This window comes from Thunnus thynnus, chromosome 17 (assembly GCF_963924715.1).
Source record: "Thunnus thynnus chromosome 17, fThuThy2.1, whole genome shotgun sequence".
NCBI lineage: Eukaryota > Metazoa > Chordata > Actinopteri > Scombriformes > Scombridae > Thunnus > Thunnus thynnus.
Window position 1 is genome coordinate 15,400,559 of NC_089533.1, and position 14,148 is coordinate 15,414,706.

Here is a 14,148-nt window from a genome sequence, read left to right on the forward strand (position 1 = left end):
ATGAATTATGTTTTCACTCCTGTCCTAATAGCTCTAGCTAACTGAGCTGTTGGGGCGCAATGAAATCCTAATGAAATTTCCACTCTCTCAGGGTCACTTAGCATGTGATGAGCAACCTTGTGGAACATTTTTCTCAGATGTAATAATAAATACGAATCATGTTTATTCCTCTTGAATAAGCACGTCTAAAGAAGTGGATTTTGTGAAACAAGAAAAGGATGATTTACACAAAAGGGAAAGAGTGGCAAAAGAAATGAAGCAAAGTAGTCATGGATAAAAATCTGTTATTGATGTGTACTTATTCCGTGCCCTTCCAGCTGCATGCTGCTGTCACAGAGATGGAGCAGGAGAAGTTTGAATTGCAGAAAAAACACACTGACAACATCCAGGAGCTGCTGGAGGACACCAACCTCAGGCTTGCTAAGATGGAGGCTGAATATAATGCTCGGTCACAAGCAACCGTGAGTACAGGAATGTGCGTGTGTTTAGAATTTAGATATTGATCAAGCTGAATTTAACTCCAGATTTGACAGCACATCACTTATTTAAAGCCTCTGTATATATAAAAGACAACTTTTCCCCAAATGGTATCAAGCTTAAACTCTACTTTACCCAGACCTCAAGTGAGGAAAGTAAGGAGAGGAACTAAGGAAAGTGTATACATCTGTGATATCTCTCATTATGAAACAGTGACCCATGCCACTCCATGGCTCAAATGAAGGGCATCCTGTAACCTCTGGGCGAGAATGACTCTCATATCGTATATCTGTCATCTTTATAAAAGTCTTTGATCCGAGTGTGTATTAAATCTTTCGCATGGCTGTGCTCGGAGACGTGCGTGCACACATGCATACACACACCTCCCAAAGCTACCGTTTCTTTGATGTCATATGAAAGGACTCTGGTTTTAAGTGGGATCGTGCGCATTTCTTTTAATGTGGATTACAAACACCAGAGGCCAGATGAATGCAATGCTTCATAAATAGTATTGTTATCAATATCAGCATTCATGAGCTGTCATACATATCACACATACACACATATTGCTTCTGGCCTTAATCTGTCAGCAGGCCCACATTTAAGAGGCATCAAACACTGGACAGTGCAGGGCTGGTGGTAAGGCCCCTCTTTTTTAATAATTAAGGACAGACAAGGCCCCAGAAAATGAAAAGAGCCCTCTGTCATTGCAAATTAGCTGCTCTCCTGCTGTTAGTTTGGGCTGACCTACACACACACACACGCACACACACACACACGCCTAGCATAGGATGTTCAAAGTGGACTTTATCTCAGGAAGTGACTACAGCACCTCTTGGTCTGTGGTCTTTGGAATCAATGTTGTCTTGTGTTCTTTTATTGTCAAAACTTTTTGTCTTGCTCTGTTGACTTGTTGTAGTTAGTTGTAGGACTATAAAGCCTTGAATATATCAGTCAGAAGACCTGAGATTATCCAACATGCTGACATTTTGTGCATCAGTCCTCCGTGTCTTTGACCCAGTAGAGAGGAGCTAGCATGTGATATGTACCATACCAACTATGAGGGGGAGATTTAGATGCTAACAAAAGTTCATACCCAGTTCGCAACGTGAAAGGTTCGCTCGGTTCACATGTCAAGCATGCAAGCCAAGACAAACTCCGATTCATGATTCATACTCATTCAAATACAGCACACTGAATCTAGTTAATAACAGTGAAATGAAGAATGTTCATCTGCCCATCGCTACCTGGTTGGATTTCGATCCAACGCAGATCAAAAATCTCACAAGGGACTTACAGATATGTCAGATGTTGTTATTTTTGGACGTTATCTGTGCACAGGGCAGAGCAGATAGAGTGACTGAGTAGGTGTTTGAAAATAAAGACAAGCTGGTATCTGCCTCGGTATTGCCCCAGCCAAACTCTTGACTGTAGTCCATGCATGTCCATATCTAAATGGATAATGAAGACATGATCAATATTGTCTAGTGGTTATAGATGAACTAGCAGCAATATTGCTTTATCTTTTATTGCTAATAATTGTTGAACTAGCAATTTGTTATGTTTTTTTTATTGAGGAGTATTTCACAAAACTGCAAAATTAGCACCAGAATCGTCAGTACACTTAAATCACCCCAAAGCATTAGCGTCGTACAAAAATTTATAATGGTACCATCCGTTGTGTGTGGTTTCAACTGGTTTCAAACAGAACCGTATCTGTGCATCCCCAGTAACGATCATAGTAAAACAAGACTGAACAAACTAAAGCAGGAGTGTTTAACACATGTTCCTCAGTTCCAGAGTCCACCCTGTCTCATTTTTTGGTCTCCTGTCAGACTTTCACCTCCACTTGCTGCTCTTCCTCAAGAAACACAACATGCATGCATACACACAGCCGGCCAAGCCTCAGGAGATGAGTGACGAAGGCTATCTTCCAGTTGCTGGCCTTAGTTCTGATACAAAAACTGTAAAATGTTATCCATCACTCTATATTACTTTCTTGTTACGAATTACATGTTTTTTTAATCATCAAAGGCTTTATCACTTTGAAATCTCTGAAGGGGAGCAGGGCTCATAATGTAGCTGCACTTCACACCTAGTAATTCTCCTTCTCTGACACCTAATTAAGGGACGTAATTTGCTCCCACTGAGTGTGTCCAGGTGTGCCCATTCCAGCTTCAGTGTGGAGAGGTGCTTCTTCTCATCTCCTGCCAGAGAGCTAAGTGTCAGCACGCGTCCAGGCACAACACAGGCCCCTTGTTCCTTTTCTTAGCACCCTACATTGCTAACACAAAGACCAAAAAAAAAAAACTCTCTCACCAGCCTTACCGGGCGCTGCACTTTTCAAACACACCGCTCCCTCCTCTCCAATCATTCTACCTCCTGTCATCGCCAGCCTCTGTCATCATCTAGATCGACTAGCACGCTCCATCTTTAATCAGGGTCCCGTCATCGCCTTTATCAGTCTGCCCACACTGCATTCCATGCTGTCATATGCACACACACACACACAAAGACACACATGCTGGGGGACAGTATGCAGAGAGGGAACGTTTCTTTTCATCAAAACAGTGCCGGAAGAACCTGTCTGCATCGGCTGGACTTTGATCATCATCTCTATTGAAAATCATGATCCTGATTGAGTGCTTGACATTCAGTAACGCGAATGAAATCACTCAGTAATGTTAGTATACGGTGAAGTAACTTAATTTCAGCCTTAACATACAGTATGTGAACATTGATTCAGGTTTTTTGAAAAGGAGTTAAAGGTATACAGTGGCGTTTTCTGGTACATTAATCAAATGCACTGTGTATCCTCAACAAACATACCGAGCGCACTGCTTTTATCGCCACATTCCTTACTTTACAGCACATTACTGCCACCTACTCTTGATATTTGGAATTGTGTGAAACCAGTTTTATTTACCAACATATTTTGCAATTTGACATGCAGGCCCAGCTAACAATTGATGAGATGTTTGCAACATTTATTAGAATATCCTAAAAACATTAGATGTCAGAGCCGTCTATAGTATATACATTATAAATCTACTGTGTCCATTATGTTTCCATTTCCATTTTCAAATACACATCTGCATTACTGTGCTTTCACCAGAGTGTATTATATAACCTCCATGCGTGTGCATTACGTCCTTTTGTGTGTGCTGTTAGAACAATGAGATACAAACAAAACAGTGACATGCGGATCAAAATGTTGCTCCACGGCACCACAAGTGGTCAAAAACTGTGCCATTTAAGCAGTTGAGACTTTGATCATTTAGTTTCAGCTGGAATTTACTTATTGTCAAGTGTTACTTGCTGCCTACAAAGAAACAAGTCCATCATAACGGTATGCTCATATGTGAGGCATGTCACTAATATACAGACATCATTACATTTGACCTTTTTACAGGTAAATAATAATAAAAATTTCCAAATGAAAAAAAGTCCTCTTTAAACTCGTATTACCGTGAGTTGATCCAAAAGTCAGAATAAGGGCAACAAGGTGAAATAGTAGCTTGGAGTTACAGCTCCAGAAACTTTTCAAAGGCACAGCAGCTGACTTCAGAAACTGCTGCACTTGAGTTTTTGTAGACTGAAAGAGCAAAACAGAGATAAAAAAAACATCAGGTGTCTTTTAGAACATTTTCACTTGGTAAGATCTTACCCTCTGTAGCAAGCAAGTGAAAGGGTTTCTATTGGTTTGACCATTGGTACAGTTTGTATAGAGAATATGTTTTTGCTTTTGATGTTTTTTTTATTATTTTTATTTTACATTTTTTTTATAAAATCATTTTAGAATGAGTGTTTATAAAGATTTACAGATCAAGTCAGAGGGGCTGTCAGCTACATTGTCAGCCACATTCTTCCATATTAGTATAAAACAGACTTCTGTGTCTGATTTCACTATGGGAGCAGGCAGGTCTGTGACCCATGACATTTTCTCAGGCTACTGCCTTTAGTGGTCCAAGCTGTATGGTTTATTGGTATACGTGTATCCTTGTGGTCCAGGAGCAAACGGTGCGTGAGCTGGAGCTGCGGGTGAAGCAGCAGTCTGTGGAGGTGGAGAAGGGCAACATGCTGCGTCAGAAGGTGACACAGGAGAAGGCACAGTTGGAGATCCACGTTGCATCCATCAGTGCTGAACTACAGGAGGCCAACAGACGGTCAGGAGCCGTTTGACATGAAGTGAAATAGAGAAGGATAAAAGAGCTGCTTGAGATTTTAAGGATCATTATCAAATAATGTTTTTTATTATAATCAAGGTACATGTAAGGTATCCAAGAAATCTTTTAAATGTGCTGAGACAAAACTATACCAACAGGCAGGTAAAGTGACTCATGATGTAATTTGTGATGTTGGAAAAGGGACATGTCAGTGTGTGTATTAACCGCACTGTCATGCTCTTTATTGTCTACAGAATTATGGTCCTGCAGAAAGAGAAGGAGCAGCAGAGCGAGCAGTTCGAGGAGACCTTGCAGAAGTTCCAAGCCAAACACGAGACTGACATGAGCCACTTACATCAGGAGCATGCTCTGTCTGCTGCTAAGGTCCATTTTACACATTGCACAGTACTCCCCTTACCAACCTGCTGAATATATTGTTAAGTTATACAAAATACCAAATGTTTTACCAATTTTAGCCATCTAGAAATGTCCTGTTTTATTCTCTCTTCCAGGCCTCTGAGGTGATGGAGGACTTTGAGAAAACTGTAGCTCAGCTCAAACAGCAGCTCTTGGACAGTGAACATCACAGACAGAAACAATTTAGGGTATGCTGGTTGGTGTTAGTAGCATATTTTAATGTGTATATGTGCACGTGCCTTTCTGTTTGCATGCGTCTGTTTTATTTGGCACTGTGGCAATACCAGCTAAGGAAGTGTTTAGAATGGGCTTGTCTTTTTGGACGTGTGTCTGAACAACACATTGTTTATGCTTGACACAGTATCACCTTTGTCATATCATGCAACTATTCTTCCTTTCAGGATCAAGAGATAAAGTTTCAGCAGGAAAAAGACGAACTGCAGATCAACTGTGAGAAAAAGGTGGTGTATACTTGCTCCTTCTGGGAAAAACAGATCCACTGAGTTCCATAGATTTTGTCTTTGTTGCATTAAAACAGCCCTGGACAAAGTGATTAGTGGAGATCAAAGCCGGGAGTCACATGTTCCTCCTTACTTTTAGATTTTACGTCTGTTCTCGTAAAATCAGTGCCGCGATTAACAGGTAGATGTACTGGACAGAAAAGTGAACGGGATTTTTGTAATTTAGCATAAGGCTAATCATGGAAAGAGAGTTGAGAATGGAGCTATAAGCAAATTCAGATAAACATGTAGAGTCAGTTAGCAGAAGACATTTACAGGGAGACATTTGTCTGTCTGAGGTATGTACTCTCAGTATACCAGGGTGTACACTTAATTGCCCCTGCACTGAGTTCTTTACTTCTGAGAGACCCTCTTCAAAGCAATAGGACAGTCATAAACCATAGAGTACAGAAGCCATTGTTAATGATCTGAGCCCGACCAGACCAGACCAGACTTCTTAGGTGAAGATCAGGTTTAAAGACCTCACTGCACCTGGGTCATCTTCAAAGTGCCACACTTATAATGTATGTGTGTGTGTGTGTGTATTGGTAGCAGGCTGGCATATGTACCCGGGCCCCTCTGGCTGATATACACCTGCAAGAACTTAGCAGGCCTCTGTGCACTTTATTCAGGGTCAGGGAGAATTTCAATCAACCATCTCTAGAAAAAAATGCCAGTAGTGTAGTTTTGATGTGCTCTTGTTTTCATCAAAATCAACAAGAACACAACTTTTTCCACTTTTATTTGTCTCCTTCTTCCTTATGCAAGGTGACTGGAGATGAAAACAATGTGACAGAGGACTCAGTCATCTATTTTCCTTTTTTTTTTGACCTAGAAAAAAAATCCCCTTTTCACTCCTCAGGAGTGGTAAATGAAACACATGAAGGAGGGCACAGTAAGGCATCTGGACATAAGAAAGGCCCATGTGGCCGCCATAGATCCAGAGTGAGAGGCCCTCCATGCAGACGGATAGGCTCAGATGGTACTTTTGATGGGGTGATAGAGAGAAGAGACGAGACCAGATGCACAAGGTCACAGGCAGGAAAGTTTTGCTGAGTGATGTTTGATGGTGTCTGCTCTTGAACTCACTTATACCTCTCTATCTCTCTCTCCCTCTTTTACTCTAACCCTCAGGTTTTGGCAACCCACAGTGAGGCAGAGAGAGAGAGAGCAGAAGCTAAGAGGAAGATAGCCAAACTGGAAGATGCACTCAGGTACATTGTAAAAGGCCAAACCAATGTGAAAGTTTTTAAAAGTGTCAATGTTGAATCTAACAAATATTTTTATTTCGTACTGATTATAGAATTATTACACAAATATACTGTATTTTAAAACACAGCTTCAAACTACATTTAGAGTCTGAATCAGATTGTCTCATGCTACAGCTGTACATTTATTATCTTTGGTATTAAATTCCTCAGCAGCCATTTTTTTTATTCAAAAGGAAGACACAATGCTTTTATCAACCACACTGCCCAAAACACCACCCTATTCTGAATACAAATAGCTGCACCAATAGACACTATATATTCTGATTTATCCTCGAATTTATGCAATAATCAAATCTGTAAACTCTAAAATCAGTATTTCTGTGTGTGGTCCTCCTCTTTCCTTTCTAGCCAAGTGTTTGACATGATGGTTTAAGACACACCGTCAGCATGTCAGCCAGTTTTGTAAATGTGCGTGTGTGTGTGTTTTGCAGATGTACGCAGTTGACAAAGATTGTGAGCTGCAGCAATAAATCCTACAGATGGAATAGAAATGAATACAGTCAGGGAGACTTCAGAGTAAGACGTGTGTGCAAACGTGAAAGTGTACAGACGCATTTTTTTCAAAAATCTAATAATATCTTCAAAACATAAACACCTTCTAATGTATGTAGTCGAATTGTCCCTTTTGGTCATGAAAATTCCAACATATATAATGTTTGTGGAGCATGATATTTACTTTACAATTATTAGTATCACACGCTGGAGCCTTGACTTTGTGGCTTCAAACTTTATTAGAGAGTTGTTTATGTCTACTGACTTAACTCTTTGATCATAAGAACAGTGTGTATGAATTCTGATTTAAGGTGGAGTTTGACTTTAACAAGCCAACCCTTGCACCGCTCTCTTTGATCTTTTTTTATAACTGCGAGTAGTACTGTTAGAGTTGAGAGCCTGGCAACCGTGATGAGAAGATCAGAGCTTTTGCATTCAATAGGCATTTGTGTTGTCTTGAGGAAACTAGCAAACCTACTGTATTCACACTATATAAATCAAACACTGCCTAAACTAATGAACTGGAAAATACCAATGGCCTATAACATGTAGTATGTTGCATACTGCAGATGTGAGATATGATGAAATATATAATAGATCAAAGAAAAAACAGGATCGAGTTTGACAAAATCATCCAGCATAAATTTAAAGGGGACAGGGTGATGATGTTGGATGTCTAAGTTAAATATGGTCAATGGTCCAAAACTTAAGGTGAACATATGAAAAGATGCTCCCCTGCAAATGAAAAGCCCAGACTTCAGCCTGCTCTGAGCTCTTTGTTTGCAATGTTATCTTTATTTCCTCCTCATAATGACATCACATTGTTCGCGTCTGCCCACAAACAGCCATCCGTTGGTAGCCTTTGTTGCTAAGGTTGTTCCATGGGTTGTTTGCGTTGTCCACTCGCATATTTCGGATCAGATTCAGGCTCAAATGTGTACGGCTGTATTTGAGAAGTTTCCGTTTCAAGTAAAGAACGAGAAAAAGACGTGAAATCCAACTACTACTGTTTGTTTACGTAGCCTTTGGAACTGGAGTGGGCTCTTATGGAGGGAGGCCTCAAAGAGACAGGAGCTGAAATGGCCTGTTTCAGACAGAGGCTGAACTGAGGGGCTGCATAAATGCTGTAAATCATGCAAAGACATACTAGTAAAGCCCCAGAATATAAATATGGACCTGGAAATGTGCCTGATATGAGCCCTTTAAAAATATTATTGTAATTTTATACTTTTATATTAAATATGTCAATGCTGCACTAATCAACATTTTTATTAACACCAGCGTGTAATGTGAGAGGCGTTACTCGTAGTGATGAGTCCACAGACAATTATCACTCCACTCTGCAGTTCCTCTCAGCTTTACAGAGCTTTTAACGCTTAGAAATGCTTTGTTTTGGTTTTACAGCTCACAATTTTGCTGTTTTGGTTCAGTCTCAGAACGTAGACTTGGAGACCAGACCAGAGTTAAAAGGATAGTGAATATTAGACCTAAATTTGTCAGGTGACCAGAAACACACCTCCAAATGAATGTTCATATAGCTCCTTGTCTGCTGGGTGTGTAAATAGGAACCGTTTGCTGACACCCCTCTACTTCCTACTCTTACCCTTTAGCTCTATCACTCCCTTTCCCTCCAATACTATATGAGCAGACGGTGCTGACAGCCTAGACTTCAACAGACTCCAGCCAATCAGCCAACCAACCAGCCAGCCAGTCAGTACATTCCACTGAGTAATTAATCCCATACAGGACAACATTATTTGGTCACAAGCAGATTACAGTTTCCTTGGTGAAGCCAGAATGTGTTCTGCACAATTAAACACAACACCGGCTCAGCCCATTCAACAACCTCAGCTCCAGTTCCAGCCATACACGGCCAAGTCCAGTCACAGTGCCATCACCTCCCTTGAGGGGTTTCAGCTGTTTGTCACAATATAATAGCAACCCAGGCAGAAGCAATGAATTAAAAAGAATGGATTGTTCGTGGATGTATTTGCTTTTTCTTGAGTCCTCATCGATGACCCCAAGGCACTTTGTGTCTTAACCCAACATGTCTCTGTAAAAGAAGGATACATCTTTTTCGTGAGGAAGACATTGTCTTAAATTGTAGAATGTGGTTACTATTACTGTTGCTTTGGGTTTGTGACAATGTGAAGGAACACGAAAACAAATTTTCCAGTTTTACAGCATTTAGTATTCAGCGTAAAGATTGCAAAGGGACATTGATGGTTGTGCCTGCTTATTGTTTGTGCTTGTCATTGTCAGCCTGGCAACAGAGGACAAGCTTAAACACAGCAGACAGATCCGTTTGTGCATAAATTATCCTTGTTGTTAGTATCAGTAACGAGCCAGTCATTCCCTCGTTTAGTGTTAAACACTGAGAAACGGCAAGTGGCCCATCAGGCTCTTAGCTAATTAAGTACTCAGGCTTCATACATACACACACACACACACACTACTAAGCAGTTTGATGTCTGCTACCTGCCTGCTGCCGTGGCAACACTGAGGGCCTTTAAAGGCGATCCAGGAGAACTTCAAAGTCAAAGCAAGACCGCACGCAGGGGTGTGTGTGTGTGTGTGTGTGTGTGTGTGAAGATGGGAGGATGGATGATAAAATTAAACAAGTAGAACTGCTCAACATGCCTTCCATGTGCCAGACACTGTGTGGTATGTATGGTGTGTTACGATGTGTATTTGATGTGTGCATGTTGATCCGCGCTACGTTCTGTTCAAGGTATATCAACATGAATCTATTTATAAAATGTTTAAAATATTTTGTGCGTAGTTTATTTGCAGTGCTGAATATTTCGGCAGTTCTGATTTCCATTTTTCATATTTAGCATATATAGCTGTTGTCCACACCCCTTTCCTTCCATGGTTTACACCCACTCTTTCTTTCTAGTACAAAAAGAAAATCACCCTGTCCTGCCATGCAAATAAGCATTGCTGCGTCAATTTGAATTCCAGGTCTGTGTTACTATAGCAACAACAACAGAAAGCACTACAAAGCTGTGTAGAGAACAAGTTTTTCTCCTCTTCTTTCATCCCAACGTGCCTCAGATCATTACAGGGCATTAGCATAGAGATGGAGAGATGCACCACAGAAAAGGGGGGGCGGGGGGGTAGAGGGAGCTCATCTGGGGAACAGCTTGCCTTCCTTCGCAACAATGACCTCCAAATCACAATTTAAAAACATCAGAAAATCACCTGAATGGTTAAAGTAGGGAAAAAGAAAAACAGCTGGTCTATTTGTAGAATATGGTATTTCTCTCTCCGTGAAGAGGCTGTCATATTTTTTTTTTTCCGTGCTCCCCTCCATACCATTCCATTCCCTCTTCTTGCTGCTTGGCACCCAACTGGCTTTATCAAAACCATGTGCCTGCTAAGGTGTGGTGCATGAGTTGTAGCAACTCTGACTGTGTCTCAGCAGTAACTTCTGCTCAGTTTGATGGTTTACAGTTTGGAGTGGCAGAAACCGCTTCTACTTCAGGCAGCTGGAGAGAAAGTTGGCTCACCTTTACGAGTGGCTACACACCGGTTGTGTGAGTGCTTGTCCAAACCTGTGCACACACTCCTGCTGTCATGGATGGGATGTGTCACGGTGTGTATATTTATCCCAGCATTTACACCAACTCTTGTGCTCACTCGGTTTATTTCTTTTCTATTGTTTTTCATGTTTGTTTGTTTTTTGTTTGGTTTTTTGTGTACACATCAGATTTCCTAGGTATCACACCGTCAAGCAAGGCCTAATTTGATTTCATAGTCAGCCTTTGAGAAGTAAAACAGCAATTTTGGCAGACTGTGTCTGTCTTTGTGTTTTCATTGTTTGTCTCTTTCATAGTATTTGTGCCCACATGCATGCATGAGATAGTGCTCCTCTACTCTTAAAGGTGTGTGATGCATCCAATATGTTCTTTCGTGTGTGTGTGTGTGTGTGTGTGCATACCTTGTGCATCTGTGTGTGTGTCTTTGAAGTGGTCTTATCTTTCTCAGCATTCCTCTCCCATGACAGGAGAGATGGAGGGAGGCAGGGGTGGTGGTAGTGGTCCAGAGAGGGACCAGTGGTAGCCTAGTGGAGGCTAGGCAGCCGCAGTTAGAGCTGAAGTGCAGGAGCAGGTGGAGGTATGGATCTTGAATAATGAAAAGCTTCATGCTCAATATTTACTCCCATGGCAACTGCATCGAAAGGGGTGCATGGAGATGGGTTAAGCGCCAATTCAATACCACCGACCTGACAAAAGGAAAATTGTAAAGACCTCTTTAACTGGTTCTTATTGTCAAAGTTCCCTGAGTTAAATGACAATTACAGCCTCGGATACTCCCTACACAAGAAACTATTTATATGTTTTAGATTGGTTTAATGCATAAATATAGTTTGAGCCATGAATGCTAACCTAAAACAAAGCATTAAACTAAAAATTCATCAAGAAAAGTCAGTTCTAGTATTGAGGATCAACATTAATAGGGATGTAGAGCTAAGCTGGTAACAATGCAATAATTTCTAATGATCAAGTCTAGGCAGTGTTTCTATTTAATTAAATACATAGATAATGAAGCAGGTAGTAGGTTCCGTCGGCTATAATTAGTATATCTGATCATGGCAGCGTCTCATAATGACGTAATATGTGCGCCTGATTGACATTGTGACATTGTCATATCATGGTGTAATGATATTAGATGCCTCGCCTGTCTATGTGATTGTCTCTCATAACCAATTTGACATTTTTACATTAAAGTAGCCAAATATGCACAGACAGTATAAATTTATACAAAAGCAGGCTCGCTTAATTCATGCACTGAAACAGCTCAGTCTGGATCGAGTCTGTCTTTAGGGCTTTCATTGTTTCATTAAAAAAAAACTTCCATCTTCATTTTACATTGTGTAATGTTTGGGATATGTAAATACAGTATGTTTACTTTTGGGACTAGTGCCTGGTTGATTTAGCATATTATGCTGTAGCCTGTTTAATTCATGAAGCCAAATAGCATCTAAATGCACAGCGAAGGCAAGAAAATCCCTGTTCCAAATCATGACATGAGTAATCTCTTCTCTTCTCTTCTCTTCTCTTCTCTTCTCTTCTCTTCTCTTCTCTTCTCTTCTCTTCTCTTCTCTTCTCTTCTCTTCTCTTCTCTTCTCTTCTCTTCTCTTCTCTACATCCTTACTATTCTGAAGCAGAAACGAGTAAGAGAGATATTAAATAAGTATTTAATTTTTACGTGGCAAAACTGACTGAACTCCAGGGTCATTTTAAAGTATGAGACAGACATGCAGTGTGTCTTTCTGCTCTGTCCCACCTATATGTTTATCCACCCACATAGTGAGTGGTACTGTCAGCCTGGACTGCAGCAGATTCCTCTTCATCCTTCTCTCTCCTTCCGGTGTTTAGTTGGCTTTGAGGTAAGACGCACTAACGAGTCTAAGGCAAAGTCACTGGTGTTGATGGGAGTGCATGAGCTTCATAGGAGACAGTTTGTGCAGATTAATTGAAATATCATCTGTCATGTTCACCGACACTTGAGCAAGGCAAAGGCTTTACTCAAACTCTATGTGACTAGTATAAATACTAAAAAAAAAAAAAAAAAGTCGAACAAACCACAGAGAGATGACTATAAGGCTGAAGCTTCATGTAAGAGTTAACATTTTTTTAATGCCAACTTATTTTAAGAGAATGGTAGCAATACTGGTGAGAAGACAGTTCCCCACAACCACCCGGATGACTGGTGTTTATTGATGCCTCATTATTTTTAATGTATGTGGCCATTTTGTTTCACATGTTGACGTGAAATGCTGTTTATAAACAGGCCGCATTTGTAGGCAGTTCTAAAGCCATCACGCTCAATGATTCTCTGTTTCTACTCTCTCTTTTCAACTCTTTCTCTCTGTCTTTAATATTCTCTTGCCCTTGTGCAGTCCCTCTTTTGTGTTCACTTATTTGTGGTCTGTCTCTTATTCTGTGTCTGTTTCTGTCTTTTTTTTCTCTCTCTCTCTCTCTCTCTCCCTTTCTCTTTCTCTGGGGATGCGGATGAAAACCAAGCCTGTTTTATTTTCTCTTCAGAGGGCGCTGAATATTTCAGTTTTGCATTTTCTCTCTTTATGTGCTCCCTCTTTTTTTTCCAGGCCCCTTTGATGTGTCTGTGGATTCGTTATCATTCCGTTTGGATGAGCTCACAGACGCAGATGCGCGGGCACTTGCGTGCACTCGTGCGCGCACACGTGCACGCGCGCTCTCACTCTCCGTCTTTTTATACTAGAGACCAGAGGCATCCACATGCAAGTGTGCATTCTAGTGTGTTTGTCAGTCTTTTTTCCATGCGCTGCTCCACCCACATTACAGCCCGTGCAATTGTTAAATACTCTGCTTACATGAAAAGAATATTTGCATAAGCAATTAGAGTTGCTTTTGTGTGCATCGACTTGAATGTGTACTCTTGTATTAACTGTATGTGTATATCAGTGTTTATATATATATATTCAGACATGTATAGTATGCCTCTGTGTATCCAGCATGTGGTGCACACTCGCTCACAGGCGGCACGTGGCATTGTGTGGTTAGTGCAGTCCGGAAAACGCCGGCATCCCTGCACCCCTCCTGTCTGCCAGGCGGCTGGATGGCGGAAGCTCCTTCACCCTCTCTAGCACAAACACTGCTCTCTCCTCGCCTCCCTCTCTTCCTCCCCTTTAAACAGCCGTTTAGGATTGAGGGATGAGAGGACTTCCTCTATGGAGAAGGCACATCTTTAATTTGAGCCTCCTCTCCTTCCACTTTTCTGACCAGGGATCCATTTAAAGCCAAACGGGCCGCCCTGGCGCTGGCACCCTTCTCCTTC

The 14,148-nt window shown here is 41.1% G+C and overlaps 1 protein-coding gene across 2 annotated transcripts in view; it reads left to right on the forward strand.

Moving 5' to 3' along the window:
• The window catches only part of cep112 (centrosomal protein 112), a 100,136-nt gene that overhangs the window by 26,514 nt on the left and 59,474 nt on the right, over window positions 1-14,148 (forward strand). For both annotated transcript variants that reach the window (XR_010924202.1, XM_067570163.1), the window contains 6 exons: window positions 318-461; window positions 4,489-4,643; window positions 4,898-5,027; window positions 5,156-5,248; window positions 5,462-5,521; window positions 6,695-6,774. Coding sequence is in view for 1 of the 2 variants with exons in the window: in XM_067570163.1 (XP_067426264.1) it covers window positions 318-461; window positions 4,489-4,643; window positions 4,898-5,027; window positions 5,156-5,248; window positions 5,462-5,521; window positions 6,695-6,774 (662 nt within the window). In the remaining variant the exon portion in view is untranslated. The remainder of the gene's footprint in view (window positions 1-317; window positions 462-4,488; window positions 4,644-4,897; window positions 5,028-5,155; window positions 5,249-5,461; window positions 5,522-6,694; window positions 6,775-14,148) is intronic.